Source organism: Protopterus annectens, chromosome 9.part0, assembly GCF_019279795.1.
Source record: "Protopterus annectens isolate FY-2018-M chromosome 9.part0, PAN1.0, whole genome shotgun sequence".
Classification (NCBI taxonomy): Eukaryota; Metazoa; Chordata; order Ceratodontiformes; family Protopteridae; genus Protopterus; species Protopterus annectens.
Window position 1 is genome coordinate 790,075,226 of NC_056743.1, and position 21,240 is coordinate 790,096,465.

The following is a 21,240-nucleotide window of genomic DNA, read 5'->3' on the forward strand; positions in this document are numbered from 1 at the left end:
ACTTTTCCTATTCCTTCCAAAATCTCCCCAGCATCATAAAGCTACCTTTACAGTCTCCTCCCTAAACAACACTATCATCTCTGATGAACCTCACACAAATCTTCTAGGAGCTATTATCGATGACCAGCTAAAGTTTTTATCATACTCATCAGTGCATTAAAAAGACACATCAAAAGTTAGCCCTGCTATACAGGCATAAAAAAATCATCACAGATGCTTCTAGGCTGTCCCTGGCACAAGCTTTCCTACTCCCCACCCTACTCTATGTAGCCCCTGTTCTTACACACCTCCAATCCAACCTTATGTCGAAATTGGAACTCACCTGTAATAAAATTGCAAGATTTGCCACTAACCAACTCTACCACTCTCACCACTGCCTAGCCTTGAAACACCTGCAGTGGCTGGAATTTCTATATCAAATCCTATTACCCCATTTTCTCATGGCTCATTCTATCTTAAATGAACCCTCCTCATACCCTTCTCTCTCTTACCTCATCTGCCCTTACACTCCCAACTGTGCCTACCATAGTTCTCAACAGAATCTTCTGCAAGTATATGTGCCCAACAAAAATATTGGCAAACTTCTCTGCAGCTACTTGGTGGCAAATGCCTGGAATAAACTACTAGCTAGTTTTAGATTGATCCCAAATCCTAACTCTTTTAAAACAGCTCTAAAGGATACTCTTCATAAATCTTGGTCATACCTATGCAATCACCCAACTTAACCCTATCTTCCCCTCCTCCTACACTCCTGTAATATCCCTGTAACAACCTTCTCTTCTCTCGCTCTCTTACAAATCTCCTAATAGTCAGTTTTTCTCACTGCCTTCAGCACTGTAAACTTGGATAGTGATCTGTGCCTTGGGATTATCTCATGCATGTAGTGTACATCTATAATTTATTTGCATACTTTATTTTACATACATGTGACCAGTTTTAGTTTTTTTCTTATTAGTACTGTATGTAACTTTTAAACTCTAATATGTATTAATTCACTATACATGTTCTAGCATGTTTTTTTCTCTGACTATTTTGTCATATTTTGTTAACTCTAAATGTTTTTGTTTACTCTGTCATTTTGATTACTTATGTTACATGTACTAGTTGGAGCTTTTCTCCTCAGGCCTCCTCTGAAAAAGGGCTGCTGCCCAGATGGACTAACCTGGTTAACAAATGTCAAATAAATAAATAAATAAATAAATAAATAAATAAATAAATAAATAAATAAAATGTTTGTTCCAAAATCCATTTAAAAACATTTGATTTTGCATGTGTTCTTATGTATTGTATGTGTCTTGATTATTCATGTTATACGCATTTGTTTATGTATTTTCAGGCCATGGATGAAAAGGGTCTTCAGACCAGTCCACTTATCCAGTCACCTAATAGTGAATAAATAAATAAATAATGTCTCATGTTTTTTTATAGCAATGAGTAGCTGATAACAGCTATATGACAAACTCTGGTTTTGTAATGTTTTTTCCCAGCTAACCCCTTTAAATTAGTACCGATTTATGGATGATTCCTGATAAAATTAATTTAATCAACAGTGTATCTTCATGGGAAAAATCTTGGTTTCCTGTTGTAATTCTGAGATTTGTCAATGCAAGTCCTGGAATTACCCCCCAAAAATGAAATAAATTAAAAAGTTCAAAAATTCAGGAAAACAGTGAATGTCTAGCATCACTATTCTTCTTTTCAAGTTTTATTTTTGCAGGGAGCAAGCCCCCTTAAACACCCTGATGTAGGTGGAAAAGCCTTACCACCAAACTCGTGTATACCAAATCAGAGATTGCCATACCTTGGAGAAAAGAGAATGTTCCGAGAAATGGCTATTTCAAACTTCATATATCAAGGTCTGCTTTATCAGTCACTTTATCTCACTATTCTAGGTGTTGTATTAATGAGTCTGGGAATTTCAAACAATCGCTCAAAGTCTCACATATCTGAAAACAAAGAAACATAAAACATTTCAAAGACATGTGTCTGGAGCGTTTTTCCACAGGCCTCCACTAAAAATGGGCTCTGTCCCAGTCGGACTTTCCCAGTAAACAAATGTTAAATAAATACAATGAAATAATTAAAATACCTACTGCTATTGTAATACAAAATATGAAAACATAAAGCATACAATTTAATATAAATGCAGGGGATCTGGAGCTTTTCTGCACATCCTGACTTGTGGTTTTGGATTATTTTAGAATCCATACAATACTGATCATTGTTATGGTTCAGATGACTGAGGGAATCATTTAAGATTTCATTTGCTGTGCTTATTTATTATGAGATCTATTGCTTTGCAAGTCATTCAAATAATATGTACTTTTTTACAGCCGCATCTCCTCTCATCCTTCTGTGCAATGCTTTCCTTCTTCCAGTTCCTCACTAACTTAGTGAAGTCTTTCAGTGCTGCATGTACTTTTGCTTTGCTCTTGCTTTCATTCCCTCAGTCCAGCTTTCTGCCTCTATTATTCCTTTTATTGCAGTCTCTTTTTCCTCATTCTGCCAAGCCTGCTTAGCCTTAACCATCATCTTGAGGTCCTCAGACTGCAGCTAAGCACCCTTTCCTAGCCTAAATTCCTTGTCTACATTATTACTGGATTTAATGTTGTTTCTGTCTCCCTTATAATATGCTCTTATACATCATCCCCCTTATAGTGCCACCTTTAAATCACTTGTGTTATTTTCCTTTTTTCACTCTATTATTCCCAAAAGGGTTTACACCCCCTGAAATCCATTATTGCCCTATTGTTTTTATAAATTCATACCAAATGTTGCTGGACAACGACCTCTCAAAGGAGTCTTTCATTCCCCTTCCCTGCATTTTTGTATCTCATTCAGCTGACTTCCTCCTCTGCTCACCTTCTTACTTTGCTGCCCGGTAACTGTCACAGTGTAACAGGCATCAGACATCTCCATGGTAACTGTCACAGTGTAACAGGCATCAGACATCTCCATGGTAACTGTCACAGTGTAACAGGCATCACACATCTCCATGGTAACTGTCACAGTGTAACAGGCATCACACATCTCCATTCACATCATGCACTGATTGTACCTTGCAAGACCTAGGTTGGGCCACAAACACTTCCTACTTTATAAAGAGAGCCCAACAATGTCTCCGTTTCCTTAGGAGACTTTGTAGAGCTAACCTCCCCCACAGGTCCTACTTACCTTCTACAGAGCTACAATTGAGAGTGTGCAGACAAACATCTTTGTCTGGTATAGAAATTGCTCTCAAGCTGATCGGAAGGTACTGGATAAGATTGTTAAACAGGCCACAAAAATCATTGGCTCCAACATTCAATCCCTACAGGACATATATTCAAACAGGTGCTATGGTACAGTCCAAAAACTATTGAGTGATATACACCATTTGGCTTATGGCCTATTCAAACTCCTGCCAGCAAGGAAGCTCTACAGAAGCATTAGATGCAGGACATCCAGATTTCATAACAGCTTCTTCCCACACGATATCAGACTCCTGAATAACAAACCCATAGCCTAGCACGCTACATGGGTAAAACATTATTTGTGTGACAACTGTTATTGTTATTTACACAACTCTCTGCATAGCTCACTTTATGCATCTCTATCTGCAGTATGAAAACTGTAAACTGTAAGTTTAAGGCATATATTGGTGGTGGGTAAGTTTTTACTTGTGCCTCTTAAATTTCTACTGAGTGTGTTCCTATTGTTGCTGTATTTGTTTTTGTTTCTGATGTAAAAGGTTTCCAATTTTTTACATTATTTTTAGTATTTTATTCTGATTTTAATTTTTAGTATTTAAATTATTATTACTCTATCTTCTTTCTATAAGCTGTCATTCTTATGGTATGAGCCTGAGTGCAGTGACATGTACTTTGACTTAATTTAATTTTACTTTTACTTTTTCTCAAAGTTTACTTTGACTAAGTTCTTGAATATAACTATACATTTCATAATATTTACTTTACATTGCTCAGTAAGAACATATGGCCATGTGAAAATCGGTTCTTGCCGCATTTATCATCCAGTTGACCTAATCTCCCTAAACCATCCTAACAGATTGCTCCAAAACCTCTAAAACAATAAGGAAAGGTTTGAGAATTGAGGCTGTCCTTCAGCTATCATTACCCTTCCTATAGACCTTCCTGCATGGCCCTCACATTATTGAAAAGTAGGTCTCCCAGTCCTATCTTTTCAAAGACCATGAACATGAATCCCCATTCCATGGCATTAAAAGCCATTTTAATGTCAAAAGAACCATGACAGCCTACCTGTTCCCTTTCCATTCTACCCATTATACAAAACTGAGTAGCAGGAAACAATCACCTAAGGAAGATCTGCTGTTTTAAAAGCTCAGATTTGCCCTGCTATAGATGATATGCAAAAACCTATTCAGCCTATTAGCAAAAGCCTTCTTGTATATCTTTGCATCAACATTAATTAGAGGGTTGGTCCTAAAATTTATGAGGTCTTCTGGATCTTCTTCTCCCATCTAATTAATTGCTATTGTTACTTGCCTCACTGTTGGATTAACGATCTCCCTTACCAATGATTTATTGATTACCTTTTTCATAGTAGATACAGTTTTCCAACTAATCATCTTATAGTGATAAAACTCGTAGCCAATTGGGTAGCTAGTGTTTCTGGTCTTAGATGCTTTGTTGCGTACATAACTTCTTCATAACTTGCATCCCTATTTAGTACATCTACTACCCCATATACAGCCTTGGATTCAGCATTATGATCCCTTCCATCTTGCTTCTTTTAGACTTATATAAAGTTTTATTCCACTCTTTCTTTACCCTTAAGTATCCCACCACCTTATCTTCAAATCTTAGTTATTTCTCACCCACATTATTTCCAATATTATTTATCTCTTCTTCACAAGATATCACATTTCTGACAAGTACTTCGCAGTAAGAATTTTCTTGACTGTATGTGTGCGGCTATTTTATTAACTTTACAATAGTCCATTATGTGGTGTGCTTACCTGATGGCTATGCCACTATAAACAAACTCACCTGATTGTACCACTGCATCATGTATGTTACTTTTATTAGAATATGTTTATTACAAGAACTATTAAGTCTTCGACTCAAACTGTCCTACTATACTTCATGAACTTTGTAAATGTCCACCCTTTGCATTGCTCCAATTTCCACAATGTATTTCACAATTTATTGTTATTTTTTGTTATGCATGCATCTTGTTTTGCCACCTTGGCCTGGATCATGGCTGGAAATGGTTCAAGACCAGTCACACATACCCGGTTAACAGCCTTTAAATATAACTAACTAAATAAAATTTAAGTATAGACAGTGCAGCCTAGGCAGAATGAAGACACAGACTAATTTTTTATAGACTATCAAGACAATTTGAATCATAAATTGCATTTGCAGTTTTGTTACTATATTTGCAATATTTTATCAATAAAATATCATTATTTTCTGTTGCAACTGACATTATGCAGTCCTTAATGAGCAACTTCATAGTCAAATATTTTTATTCAGACATTAATTTGCAGTTTTTTCAAGGAAAACACTGTCTGTTTTAAAATGTCAGCTGTGATGTTATAACATATTGACTGATGTTGTTGGAAGCAAACTTGTAGCTGTCACTATGTTGAATGCACCTTGACTTAAAATGTTTGTTTCGTGCATCTGTGTTACAATGTTTGTTCAGTGACATAATGCTATTAGTCCAGTCATACTGGGAGTGTTTCATTCCATGTTTATTTAACCTAATCCAAGAGAAATGATTCTTGGTATGGCTAACAAGAAACTTTTTAATACAATCTACTTCTTTACTTATATATATATATATATATATATATATATATATATATTTTTTTTTTTTTTTAGAGTTTGAGAGAACACACTATCCAGATGTTTTTGCCAGAGAGAGGTTAGCTGCTAAAATTGATTTACCAGAAGCAAGAATTCAGGTAAGACTTTACTGTTTTTAAAGTTACGCATGCAGGGAACAGTTTGTTTCAGCCTTCATTAAATTGCCCAAGTAGTAGCAGCATTACAATGTTCACATCCTTTACATGTAGTACATTACTGCTCCTTCAATGCATATTGTACTAACATATTACCAAAGAGACTCATGGGGGGGGGGGGGGGTGGCTTCTATATGGCTGGCTTAATAAGTGCCAGTTAACCTTATGTACATCTATATTAATCTGTCTCCGTTCTTGTGCATTTGTAGCTCTTCTTGCTATACAACTCACCTCAGCAGCACTATTGATTACCATGGAAACTCTACTTGTATAACATTCTGTATTCTAAAACACATAATTTATAGATAGTAAACATGAACTTGTTAATACAGTTTGACTGCTTTTATATAAATGTAAATTTGCCTGTGTCATAAGTGATAATGCAATAAAGGTGTTTAAAAAAACCCTTTCTTTAGAAATCACTTATAAATTCATTAGAAACATAGGTGCCAAACCAGGGATGAATTTCCTGTTCCCCATTTCAGTTGCCCAAGTTACACTTGATTTGGCTTAGGGAGGAACTCTGCCTCACATGGATGGGGAGCCTGTTTCAGTGAAGGGGTAGTCTCAGGGATACATACCTGCCTCTCCTGCTGTTCCTATTTATATCCAGGCAAGGTTTAAGAATTTAGAATGGGTAATACTGATGGTATTTGTTTTGCAGATATGCAAGAGGTACATCAGGGTTGGGTCTGCCAATGCCTTGTAAGCCAGGCATAGATCTCCCCTCAGCAGCATGTAGGAGACAGAATACAGAGATAGAACCTTGAGGTGGTCAGCATAGGACATGTTCCTTATGCCCTTTATTCTTTTAGTGGAGAACCTCTGTGGAAGGTCCAACTGTTGGATATGCCAGGTAAGGTACATACCGAAGGAGGGCATTGTACTCAATGATAGGTCTGATGAATGCCAAATACAGTGGAACAATGACTTTCTTGGACTTAGGTGCTATACCTTTGTTTATAAGTTGCATAACATAGAATGTTTCCTCACTACTGTAGACACGTGATGTTCAAAGTCTAGATTACTGTTTATGTGTGACCCCAACCCTTGACTACTGGGTCACCTCTTAGGGGTCTGTTGTCAATATGATGGTTCCCAGGGATGAATGACTTCCTGAAGGATACTATTATGTATTTATTGGCACTTAGTTTTAGTCCATGGCTCTGACAACAGGTATTTGTCTGTGTTAGCCCTTCCTGGAGAACATTTATGTCAGTGGGGGATTCTCTGACTGCTCCTAATTGGCAATCATCTGCAAATGTAGTCAGTCAGAGGCCTTTGACATTTGCCTTGACTTCAGAGAGGTAAATGCAAAAAAGGAGTGGCACCCAAAGCAATCCCTGAAGGATTCCACTTGTAACTGGCCTCTTTGTAGAAGTGGATCCCCCAGTTCTAACTTGCTGGGTCCTGTCTGTGAGCCAGCAGGGTATCTACTGAGTGACATAAGGGTTTATACCTAACCTCTTGAGTTTTTCAACAATGGCCATGTACGGCAGTGTGTCAAATGCCTTGGCCAGGTCAAGGTAGGCAGTGTCAACCATTTTGCCCTCATCCATTGCATTCTTGATATTCTCAAAGAATTCCACCAGGTTGAGTAGGCAAGACCTGCCCTTGATGAAACCAAATTGGGTTGGGTCCAGTGTTTGGAGGTTTTCAATGTCATTACTGATCATTTACATGATAATTTCTTCCATGGATTTGTGTGTGAGACTACTGAGACTTGTGGGTCTGTAGTTGGGTTTCTACGTCTCACCTTTGTGCAAACAGATGACTGTTGCTATTCTCCATTCGTGAGGCACAAAGCCTGTTTGGAGGCAACAGTTAAGTAGCAATTCCAGAGGGCCTGATAGGTCATGTTTCATGCTTTATTGAAATCATCCTGAGATATTTTCTGGGCCCACTGATACAGTATCCTTGGCTTTACAGAGAGCATTAAGGATCTGTTCCCTAATGATACCAGGGGGATTTATATTTGATGGTATTTCCTGAGAGAAGGTTGAAGGGGCGAGAGCGGTAAAGTTGGAGCTGAATTTGTTGGCCAGTAGGTTTGCTATATCTTCTGACTCAGTATAGGTGGCTCCATTAGCATTGAGCCCTGCACACAACTGTGTATTGCCTTTGAGGTTGCGAACATAGCTAAAGAATGCCTTGTAGTTGCCTTTGGCCTCGGAGGCCAAATTTACATCAAATTTGGCATTGCTAGACTTTATTAGTCCTCTGAGTTTATTTTGATGAGAGTGCTTTTATCCTACTGGGTGCTGCACCTCCTAATTTTTGTCATGATTTTCTTCTCTCTGTTATACAGCCTATTGAAGTTGGGATTCCACCAGGGTGGCTTTTTTTTAGTTAGTTCTGTACTTCTTCCTGGTGGGTGGTACAGCTGCCTCTCCTCAGCTATTAGCATGTTTGTATATGTTTTCTGTGAACTGTTCTGCTTAGGCAGCAGTGTTCTCAGGATTTATGGGGGCTTGAAATTTTGACAGGTTATCACTTAATAGTAGGAAGTTAGCCTTAGAGCAGCTCCTGAATATTCCAGGATTTGCTGAGGTTCCAGATTATATTTTTACTTTAAAGGAGACCATTTTGTGGTCTGACCTTACCAGAGAAGACATAGTAGGGAGTGTGCAACACTCTCCCATGTTAGTGAGGCCCAGATCCAGTATGTTTGCACCGCTGGTTGGTGAATTGCCAATCTGGTCCAGGGAGTCTGTGTTTACAAAATCCAGAAATCTCTGTACCTGTACGTTTGGGGTAATATATAATTTCCGGTTAATAGTGGGGTAATTAAAGTCATCCATGAATATTGTATTGGGTTAGATGGGAAGTGTCTCCAATAAGATTAAATATATGCTCTAGGTTTCCTGGGTTATAGAGGGGGACATATAACTTGCAAGGAAGTGGTATGAGGTTTTGCCCACGGTGATTTGAACATGAAGAAGCTCAAATGCATTGTCCTGTTTGAGCCTTGAGGTTTATTTATTTTATAAATCTAGGCACCTCCACCTTTAGTCCCTCTCTGTCTATTAGCTGGTCTAAATGTATGGAAGGTGTTATAGCCTTGCACTGCCAGTGTGCTCTCTACAGCTCTAAACTATGTCTGACTGAGTGCACAGATATCAGCATTCTCAAGGGTGAGGAGAGTTTGTAGGGGGTGGAGTTTGTTGTTTAAACTCATAGCGTTGAGCAGTAACACCTTTAGATTTTCTTGGTTTTGATTTTCTATGTCATAAGTACTTTCAGTTTGGCATTACCTAAAAAAACACTATGGGGGAGGATAGTGTTTTGCTAATATTTGAAAGCCTAGAGAGGAGAGGTGCAAAAAGCAATATGGTCTGCTGACTGTCTCCTTCCATGCTGACAAATATTGCACCCCCTTTGAATGACACCAGAAACTAAGCCAATTATTAAAGTCAGTCATCCTCTGTTCGTACTGTGGCAGCATCCTTGGAGAGGGTAAAATGCTGCTCAGTGCTAGGTTTATACCAGCCTGGGACAAACAATCTGAGAGTTCCATGACGTCTCTCTTCATATACTCTAGGGAGGTACTTCTCAAGTTATTTACACCCACATGGACTATGAGTGAGGCATACTCGACTAATGACCTGAGTGCATCTGCAATGTGGTGGATCCTGACCACTGATAAGCAACTGACAATAACTTTGTCCTTACTGAGCCTGGTGAGAGGGACATCAGTGTGTCTCACAATGGAGTCTCCGTTGAACAGAATGTTGGATTGTGTGGTGGCTTGTCTTATGGGCTAAGAAGTAGAATCTCAATGGGATATGGCTCTATGTGTTGATGTGGGTGTTGTTTTAAAAGAGTGAACTTGGGGCTGCTCTCGTTATTTGTTATATGTACTTCATCTAGGAGGTCTTTGGCGTTTAGGAAGGTTACATTTAAGTGCCTCAGTGTATGTAGAGCTATGTGTCTGGTTTGAACTGTGTGTGATGGGTGCAGTGTGTGAACTACTGACAACCTAATTGACATTAGGAGTGGTTTTATATGAGAGCTTTGCCTCTAGTAAGTATCAGTCTGTTTGAGAATTAACTGGTTATGAAGCAAACATGAGGCTAATTTCTACATTGCTTCAGGATACCCATATCCACCAAGCTGGTAACAGAGATAATGGGAAATTTCATATCCATGGCAATATAAAATACTATCAGGAGTAACTGGTTTGCAACTCTGGGAGCAGTGCCTGTAATTGCAAATTTGTTGCCATGTGGGTTACTAGGTAGTGGTGAAATTTCAAGGGTGCTTTTACAGGAAAAATGTCAACTCAAGGTGTCTGCATCTATATAAGGCATTGCCAAACACTTGAGGGGAAACTAATAAGTAGACCCTGATGATTTGTGGATGAAGTATTTAGGGATATATTCTGAACTTAGGATAGACAACAGCAAATCACGCAGCACTTACTGAACAGAAAGAATTAGCTTTGTCAAGAATGATGAAAAGAGGTTTCCCTGAATGGCTACTGCCTGACTACTACTAATACTAGTCTCACCACAGCTTCATGCTGATGGCATATGATGCTCCTTCACTTCTTCTCTCACCAGAAGCAAAACAGTAACACCAATCCCAAAATGAGAAGCAGGCCACAGGCTCTTTTGTGATCAACAGCCTTGTCCCAGATGATGCAAGGGTGTGTAGAGCTCAGAATGTGGGCTTTTCAATAATTGGCAGTCTTGGAGTAGATGTTGCAGATTTTAAATGTAAGATGAAAAAAATGGGTCAATATCCTAAGAGTTGCACTGTGCACTAAGCAGTTAGCTATGAAAGTGGATAAGTTACGTTTTAGCTATCTCACTAGAGAGCTACTAATTTTAAAAGAGCAAGATAGATTGGAAGGGGGTGGGCACTTTGTATTCTGGCATCATGGAATATAGTGGGATGGACAATAAATGTATATAGCTGAAGGGGAGTGATTTCACAAAACAATAATTCTGTGCTTACTGACAATAGCCAATGAAAAGTGAGAGATATGGAAATATGTGGTCAAATTAACATAAGGGACAGACAACTAGAAAGACAGTTGAGTTTAAAAACACAACAGCAGCAGGGTGATAGGGTAGGCGAAAACTTAATTTCTGGGTGACTCACAAGAGACACAGCTTTGGTCTCTTTCCAAGTTTTAATATGAAGTTAAAAACAGAATACATGTAAAATACAGTGTAAAGAAAATAAATTACAATATATAAAATAGAAGAAGGCAATGAAGCAATGCAAAATACAAGAAAGCAAACACAAACTACACTTTCCCTTACAGCAAGCTGTGGCACTCTGAGTAAGCCTTTCCTGTAAAGCATGTGAGTTTTTCCAGAATATCAAAAACTATACTGAAAAGATATGGCTGGGGTCAGTAGTTGGCTGGCTCTGCAGTGTATAAGCATGATCCTGTTTACAACATTCTCTTAACTAATTTCCTGTTAAGTACAGTAAGAATATTTCACTACAGCATATCTGCACCTCAGAAAATTAGGAACGATGAGCTTAATACATCATAGGTTGAACAGGTCAGTGCCATTCAGTGTTTGGCCTGCTAGGCAGACCCATTCATTGGGTAAGTATAAGCATGTGTTTATATAACTGAACATCGGTGTATGGTGAATGAATCACCTTGCCTAAAAAGTCACAGCAAAGGAATGGGCAATATGGTTGCTGCTCATAGGATGAATATATTCGCCCCAGTCTAGACCAGTGGTTCCTAAAGTACAAACCTTTAGAACCCGTGGAGGAGAACAAGGAGTAAAACTGATACTTTTTATCAGTAGCAATGTGACAAAACTGCATTGAAACCTATTATTTATGACAGTGAAATCCCCCTTTTAGGATACTGTGTTTATAAAGAGGATCTTACAAAGAATATGACTGAGTTATATAGCCTTGGTGACACTTTCAGCTTTTGTAAGGCCATACTTAGTGTAAAATGGAGCAGCTTTGGATGATAGTTGTCCATGTGTGTAATCAGCATAATGCCCTAAATACACTAGACTCTGGCCATCAGTGAAGAGCACTACATGGTAAAATGTAAGCTGCTGGTAAGAAATATCAACAAGTCAAATGGTACATGGGTCACTCACTCAAAGGACTTTAACCTAGTATGTGACATCAACAGAACTTGCTGGAGAGAGATGTTTGTCTCACAGAGGTTGCCCTACTTTTGGAACAAGCTTCCTATTCATGTTAAATAAAGCCTTGGCCCTATTTAAGCATAATTTGGACGACTGGATGGGTAACTGGAAATTCACCCTGGGGGTTCCACCTGTGTCTCTCTTGGACTGCTTGAACCAGACACCCTTGGGAACATGGGTTGAACTTTGTCAGGCTTGTAAGGCCCTGGGGGCCATTAGCCAAGTAACCTCCTATGATCCTATGATAAGTAATTATTCTAGACTTGTAAATGATTTCAATCTTAACTTAACAGTTCAGGAAATGCATTAGGAAATATTTGTCTCCCTCTGTCTCTCTTGTACTACCAAACATTTATCAAATCCAGTCAGTAGTGGTGTGTGTATGAAGCTGTAAAGAAATTCTCTCAGCAGCAAGTACAGCTGGTGAATCACCTACTGAAACCTTACTTAGAGCAGATATCATAACACTCTTTATGTGAGACAGGAGTGAATCAAGTTTGGAAGTTTCAGTGCAGAGCCATTGGCAAACACCTACTAAGTTAAGAAGTTTGTGATTGGCTGCATAGTATAAAGAGGCTGAGCCTTGACTGCAGCCTAGACAACCAAGGCTTAATATACATTCCAGGTTCTGGAGGAGCTAACACACATCACAGAAGAAATGATAAGGCAATGCTCTTCTCTGTCTGGAAGAGGATGCAAGGACATGCTGGGGAAGCTCATATATATATATATATATATATATATATATATATATATATATATATATATATATATATATATATATATATATATATATATATATATATATATATATATATACAAACACACACACACACACACACACACACACACACACACACACACACACACACACACACACACACACAAACACCATTTTCTGTATGGGATCGGGGTATTGTGTTAATTGTCACCAGCTCTCTTAATTCAACACCATAGGTTCATAGGTTGGTACTAGGCTATCGGCCCTAGGGCCTATACAAGCCTAGCTATAACAATTCCCTGGCTATTTCTTCCCACAGTATTTACTTACCACATTCCTGCCTTCTTCGACACTCATGCCTGACTGTCACAGATCTTTTACACAATCCATCCACCTCTTTGCTTGACATCCTAGTTTCCTCTTACCTTCTTCCTGTCTGTCCCAAATCTTCTTCACCAGATTGTTTTCTTCTTTTCTGCACATGTGTCTGAACCACTGTAATCTGTTCTCTTTGATCTTTTCTGCAATTGGAGCTACTTTGGCTTCTGCTCTTATGTCCTAATTTCTTCATCTCCACAGTATGCATCATACCACCCTTCTCAGGCACTTCATTTCCATCACCTCTATTTTCCTCATATACTCTGTCATTAGTGCCCATGTTTCTGTACCATATAGTAGTACTGGTTGCACCACTGTCTAGTACACCTTACTTTTCAGCTTCTTTGACATTCTTCTGGCGTAGACTACACCTGAGACTCTATGCCAGTTGACTGCAGTCCTTCTGATTCTAACTTTAAGCTTTCATTCAGACTTCCCTTCTCCTCAACCACTCCTCCCAGATACTTGAAGCTCTTTACCTGTTCCAATATCTTCCTGTCTATCTCAATTCTCAGCCTCTTCTGTTTTGCCCAATTTGCTGTCATTACCACTGTCTTGTCTGTGCTTAGTTTTATTCCTTGTGCCTTCAGGTTTGCATTAAATTCCCCTATCCTTTTCTGAAGTTCTTGCTAAGAGTCTACCTGTAATGCCGCAGCAACTGTATACAGCAACTTTTTTGATCTGTCCCCATCTGAACCCTGGTGCATACCCACTCCTACTGGGAACCCCTCTGTGAGGCCGAACACTGTTTGTACTTGAGTCATTAGGTCCTTGTATATAGCCTGCACTAATTGTACCAATGTTTCTGGGACTTCGAACCTTCACAATAATGCCCAAATCATCTTTCTTGGGATCTTGTCATATGCTTTCTACACATCTAGGAATGCCCAGATAGACTCTTTCCTCATCTCTAGCTTCTTCTCAACTATCTGTCTCACTGCAAACATCAGGTCAGTTGTGCTGCATCCTGATCTGAATCCGAACTGCTCATCTCCCGTCTTACATTCTACTACTCTTTGTATCTGTTTATTAATCACCCCCTTCAGAACTTTCATGCAATGTGATAAGAGTTTGATGCCTCTGTTCTGCCCACAGTTGTGGATGTCCCCTTTGTTCTTGTACATTGGCACAAGTATGCTTATTCTCCAGTCATTTGGGATACACCTTTCTCTCCACACTGCTATGAGTACCCTCAGAAGCCATTTCTCCCCTATCTCACCCAGCCTTTTTATTATATCTGCTGTGACCTCATCTGCTACTTTCCCTGACTTCATTTTCCTCAGTGCTGTTTTTACCACTAGGGTGGGCTCCTCTTTTTCTCTCATTGTAGGCTGTTTCTGGAGTAGTACAGTTTCTGTGGGGTTTTCTTCATTCAGAAGGTACTGGAAATACTCTTTCCATCTGCCTTCGATGTCCTATAGACTGGTGAGCAGGTTTTTGCTGGCATCCCTTATGAAGGGTGTTTGAATATCTTATTTATCTTTCTGTCTTTGCCTTGCAACCTGATATAGTTTCTTTGTGCCACTTACTGAGTCACTTTCCAAAAGTGGTAGAGTGCTTCTGATGCCCTATTATTTGCTATTGTAACTCCTTTCTTAGCTTCTTTGTTAGCCAACCAATATTCCTTCCGAGCCTGATCGGTCTTTTCTATCTCCCACTTTATCCTGCACTCCTTCTTTCTTTTGATGACTTCCTAGACTTCTGCATTCCACCTCCAGCTTTCCATATGTACCTTATTTACAATACCTGACTTGGCCACATATCATTTCTGTAGTCCTCACATATACTGTTTTGAGGTGCTGCCATTCATCTTCAGCTCCACCTATTTCCGCCTCTTTTTGGGGTGCTAGATCCCTGAGTAATTCTTTGAATTGTTGCACTTTCTCTCCAGTCAACTTCTAGGTCTTCAGCCTCGTCTCTGTTGACCTTAGAGCCTTTTCTGACCACTGCTTGCAGCTGATTGTGACAAGCAGTGGTTTATGCTGTGGGCTGACTGTTTCACTGGGGATGACTTTGCAATCATTGATTCTACCCCAGTGCCCTTTCCTTGGTAGGAGGAAGTCTACCTGAGTTGCATGTTGGCCACTCTTGTATGTATTTCTGAACCACGTGTTGGCTACTACCAAGCCATTTGTCAGACAGAAGTCTAGAATGGCCTCTCCTTCTTTATTCCTGTTGCCCCAATCATGTGGACCCAGACAGTCCTCATACCCTATTCTGTCTGTTCCAATATATGCATTCAAGTCACCCGTTTTATATACATACATATAGATAGATAGATAGACAGACAGATAGAAAGCCCCATACTTGTTCCTGATCTGCACTTAAACAGTATGGGAATCCAGGGATGGAGGAATCTTTTCATACCAGGTATAACTTCTGCTCATGCTTCAGTAGCACTTAAACAGTATGGAGATTGGGGGTGGGGGGACAATAGATACCAGGGATATTCAATATGGCATGCCTTCAAGGCACATATTTAAAAAAGGTGTGGGGAACCAATAGACACCAGGGATGGGTAATTTGCCATAGAAGGCATTAAACAGATTTCAAACCCCATACTCTCCCAACAATAATATTAGTCCTCTACGCCACTACTAGACACTAGGGATTGAGTTTTAAAATAAATGTAAAAAAAAAAAAAAATTACCGTGGAGGAAAATGGATTCAAACCATGCACCCCTGATACCCCTGCATTAGCCCATTGCACTAATAAGATAGCTTAGCAGGGTTTTTTGTTTATATAGAGTGAAGATCTTGGGCATTATGCAAGGTCTGCTAGGATAACATCATTTTCCCTAGCATGCATTTACTGAAGGAAATGAAGTGTGAAACTCAAACATCTGGCATTAAGGACTGACTGCAATCATCTGTGAATTACCGGGGAAGAGGAAAACGAGACTCACTGGACATTCTGACAACAGGGCAGGTGTGGGGTGTGTGTGTGTGTGTGTGTGTGTGTGTGTGTGTGTGTGTGTGTGTGTGTGTGTGTGTGTGTGTGTGTGTGTGTGTGTGTGTGTGTGAGTATATGTGTGTGTGTGTGTGTGTGTGTGTGTGTGTGTGTGTGTGTGTGTGTGTGTGTGTGTGTGTGTGTGTGTGTGTGTGTGTGTGTGTGTGTGTGTGTGTGTGTGTGTGTGTGTGTGTGTGTGTGAGTATATGTGTGTGTGTGTGTGTGTGTGTGTGTGTGTGTGTGTGTGAGTATGTGTGTGTATGTGTGTGTGAGTATGTGTGTGTGTGTGTGTGTGTGTGTGAGTATATGTGTGTGTGTGTGTGTGTGTGTGTGTGTGTGTGTGTGAGTATGTATGTGTGTGTGTGTGTGTGTGTGTGTGTGTGTGTGTGTGTGTGTGTGTGTGTGTGTGTGTGTGTGTGTGTGTGTGTGCGCGTTACTGTGTGTGCGTTACTGTGTGCTTTTGTTTGTGGTAGACTGTGGGAGAGGGATGCCTGTGCTGATATGATGCATTTGCTCAACTGATCATCATGGTAGTTAGCTGTGATTCATAGACATGCAAATTACCCAATAACGAGGTCTTTCCACATTGCTATTAATGTGTTTATGAATCATAAAATACTGCATTGTGGAAACAAAGCCTTTTTACCTTAGCACTTAATGCATTACAGTAGCTCTTTAAAGAATCAACAGGTATGTTTGCCATTAAAAATAACAATTCAAATGACAGACTGAAGTGCATCATTTCAAATGTTTAATTGATGTGGGAGATTCATTTAATGCCTCATCTGTTTTATCTGAAATGCTTTAACTATTATGAAATATTAAAAAATGTGGAAAAAACACAAAATGGGAACACACAACATAAAACAAAAACTTAACTCGCAAAACAGGGAGACTCATTTTGAGGAAGTACTTGGCAAAAAAAAAAGAAAGCAAGAAAGAAAGAAAGAAAGCACTAACAGTATAGTGAGTTCTATTTTGTGAGTTTTTTGTTTTATGCTATGAGACATTTATCTAATGATGATACATCTGTTGCAAATATGCTGTATATTCTTGTTCTTTTCTACTTTGAAAGAAAACTGATGTCTCGGTAATAAATGATATTCTCCCAGCTTCTGTAATATTATGTTTCCATATCTTGCAGGTGTGGTTCTCAAACAGACGTGCAAAATGGAGACGTGAAGAAAAGCTGCGCAATCAGAGGCGCCAGGCAAACAGTGCTTCTAGTCAGATATCAGTGAACAACAACTACTCCAGCAATGTCTACCAGACAGTAACCCAGACTGCCAGCTCAGGTGATAACAAGGAGCTTCTATGAAAGTGTGACCATTACTAAATTACTTCCAGATCATGTTTTATAATATAATCTCACTTTAAAAAGTGAGACCACTACTGCAGATGCCATTGGTTGTTTATGTCATACTTTAAGAAAGGAGATATTTGAGGAGAAGTATGAGAAAATTACTTCTGGAGATTCATCTTGCATTTAGTGTGAATTAGAGTAAGACATTTCATTTTATATGTCATTTTCTTGATCCTATACTGAATGATGTGCCTTACTATTGGTTTACTATCAAAATATTGAAACTGAAAACAGTTTTCAACAAAATTACTGACTTGTTTATTTGACTTTGGTAATACTGAATTACCAAAATTGTCGTAAATGGTAACCACGGCAATTGACATTCGACCACCGGAAGTTCCAGTGTTGAAAGTCCATGCTACCATTACCATTTTTGCAGGGCCATGCATTCCCCACACCCCTACATATTATATATACCAACTCCGAGATTGCACTACAGTGAGGAAAAGGTAGCATTTCCAGATCTGTACCGTACTGCGATCTCAATTCAAAACGTCAACTTCATATTATTGAATGGGTACTCACTTTCGCTAATATGAAGTCATATATATTCAATTCGACATTACAGGCATTGGTAGAATGCACATTCAACCAACCACTTTTCATTGAACTGCATTTCCAAATATCACATGTATTGCTGCCAACTTCATGATGCAACACTGAAATCCTTTGGGGAAGAGAATCATGAGTGATAAGTCTGCTAACGGTAGTATTATTATATCTATAAATGTGCATTAAAATAATCAAGATTATTACATGTATTTTGTGTCTTTTTCTCACCTTGCTTGGTGATCAACTGCTTCAGCTCTTCACCTAGTGACTACCTGCAGGATAGGCCATCATCAAGGCAGCCTTCAGGGATTTTCTGTTTACCATTGCCACACTGTCCCTGTGGCAGTCTGGCTGTTTGGTGCTCCCATGATGCTGACCCATAGACACACATAGGTTTTTATTTATCCATCTATCAGCTACAGCATTCAAATATATTGCTTGGTGTAGCCTTGTTCACTTCTGCTGTGGTATTTGCTGCACAAGTCCTGGCCTCTGCTGGTGTTAATGTTGCAGTGGACCAGACTGCCACCCATCCCAGAACATATAAAGCAGTGTCGGCTGCTCACCCCCCAGGTTTTCCCCTGTAGTGTCCAAGTTGCTAATTCACCCAGAGTGGTCTGGACTGCAGATGCAGCTTTATTTAACTGATCCATTGAGCTGGAACAATTGTGATTATCCATAAGCTTTAGTTATATATTACTTTACACATATGGAATGTATTAAGTTGCATCTCTATATGCTATAATTGATCTTTAAGATCATCACAGGCTGAACAATTTTAGTCTTCTAGAAATTATAATAATTATGTATAAAGCATACCTGCAGTATTTCATTATGAGCTTTAATAGAAAGTAATATGATGGCATGCTTTATATTTTGCCTGTATATTACAAATTCCACATTGTACAGTATAGTGCTGAACTAAAAAATGCAATAAAGCTACCATCTCTTTCCTTATGGAGTATTACAAAATAACACTATTCTCTATTAAGAATAGTTATTCCACAGAATTGTGGTACTGGATAGTTAAGGTATAGCGTAAACTTACATGGATATGATTCACAAAACTAGCTGCTTATACACTTTATTTATATACCACCAAACCCTCCATGTTGCTCTTTGTCTTGCATAGAAAATGCAGATACTGTTGTATGAAATGTAGTAGTTGGAGGAGCAGTGGTGGGGGTTGGGGCAGAAGTGATCAACGTGCCTCTGGGTACATACTATAAGAAGTCAAGACAAACATGTGTTTTAACTAAGTGACAAACACCCCTTGGATGGAAAGGAGCCATGCCACATTATGGGAATAGGAACAATACTAAGCAAGCAATCCCAGGACCATAAAATGCCTAGACATATACAGCTTTAAGTGGATGCACTCATATTCCTGCTATGTTTTCATGCACTTAACAGCGATCACCTCCCAAATCTTTCAGAGTTGTACATTACAACTCTGGTGTAAATTTGTGTCTACCCATCCAATTGTCAAGACTAACCTTAAAGATAGTCAAAGTAATACTTTAGTCTGCCTGTAGTGCTAAATTATTCAATAGGGTGGGGGTATGTTGTGTATGTGCCACAGCAAAGTACGGTATGCAAGAAGTCAATGGTACAAGTTTCACAAGGTTATTATGTGGCTCCACCATTTATGCATCCACTGTTGAGGGTGTGTGGTTTAGTGGAATGTTCATCTGTATAATATTGCTTGGCATTATAAGGTACAAGATGGTGGATCTCTGCACTTCCAGTCAATGGTTGTGTGGAGTCTGCTTGTTCCCCTTGTGCCCTGCATGAGTTTTCTCTGGATATCTAGTTTCATGTTCTTGCTGCTAATTGCTTAAGTAATTTTACAGTAGCAGTGAACTGTAAAAAAAAGTTTTTTTTCATTGGAACAAACCCCTTGCAGCCCTCAATAAGGCTAGTCCCCATACCCCTAATCTATAAGTATATTGCCTCCAAGATCACACAAACTCAGAGAAAGTATAGACATTTTATTTATTTATTTAATTAAATTTTGACCATGGTAGAGTGCTAATCACAGATGATGAATTTCATTTTCAGCCAAGGAAAACATTCAAATACAGAGAAGCAGTGGATTGTGCATAGAACTTTGGTTTGAGGGGGTGTGTAATGTATATGCAATATGATCAATGTTTCCAAGGTTGTAGAATGGGGAGTGTCATATTAGTCTGAAAGCCTGTGCAGACAAAATTTAGTTTTGTAGCAGCTTGAACAGTTGTGATCCAAGAAGGAGATTTGCCCTTTGTTTTTCATGAAGCCATTTTGCTTTTTCTAGTGTTTTACATTTGTGTTCTTCTTTTGGTGAGTGTGTGATAAACCTACCTATTTTACTGTAGAGTGAATCAGAGTATGATTTTATGTTTGATGTATATGCTATTAAGGAAAGGCCATATTTAAGTTGTGATAGTATAATGCATTTTCCTAATGTAATTATGGAGGGTTTTCAGAGGAAGATGGAGATTTTGTTGTTCATTTTCTTTCTTCTATTGTATAAATGTAGGGAGAAGCAAAGAGAAGGATCTAGGCAGACTCACAGATATGTAAATGAGTGTTTCCAATAGAGATATTGTTTACTTAGTTTTAGTTTTATCTCAAAGAGTACATTTTTTGTTTTGGTTGAATTGATTACTGGTTTATTGTTTTTGATCAAGTGAATTTGGAGGAGTAAATCAGACTGAAGTTGTTTTTGTAAAGGTGTGAGGGATTTATTTGTGTGATATAGTACCATATTATCACCACAAAGTAAAAATGGGAGGTGAGGGAGATTCAGGAGCAGCTTGTAAATACATGTGCAGAAAATGAGTGGGCAAAAATGGATCCTTGTGAAACACCTTGCTTTAAATTGGCTATTGGTGAGAAAGAAAGGAAAGAACATTAACACAGGAGTATCAGTTAGATAGTTTTGCAACCCAAGTAGGGCATCTGGGCTAATGTCTATAACAAGAAGATGGTGTAAAATTAAGTAGTGATCTATTAGAAGATCAATGAAGATGGCACTTATTAGTTTTCTTTGTCCATTCCTAGAAGGATGTCAACAGTTAGGGTCTATATAGCTGCTCAGGTGCTGCACCCAGACCAAAATCCATGTTATTTGTTAGACAGATGGTTATAGTAAGTTATGAATTGAGT

The 21,240-nt window shown here is 38.8% G+C and overlaps 1 protein-coding gene across 1 annotated transcript in view; it reads left to right on the forward strand.

Moving 5' to 3' along the window:
- LOC122810589 (paired box protein Pax-6-like) overlaps positions 1-21,240 on the forward strand; it is a 152,827-nt gene that overhangs the window by 55,797 nt on the left and 75,790 nt on the right. The window contains exons 2-3 of the mRNA XM_044082166.1: positions 5,850-5,932; positions 17,320-17,470. Of these exons, the coding sequence (XP_043938101.1) occupies positions 5,850-5,932; positions 17,320-17,470 (234 nt within the window). The remainder of the gene's footprint in view (positions 1-5,849; positions 5,933-17,319; positions 17,471-21,240) is intronic.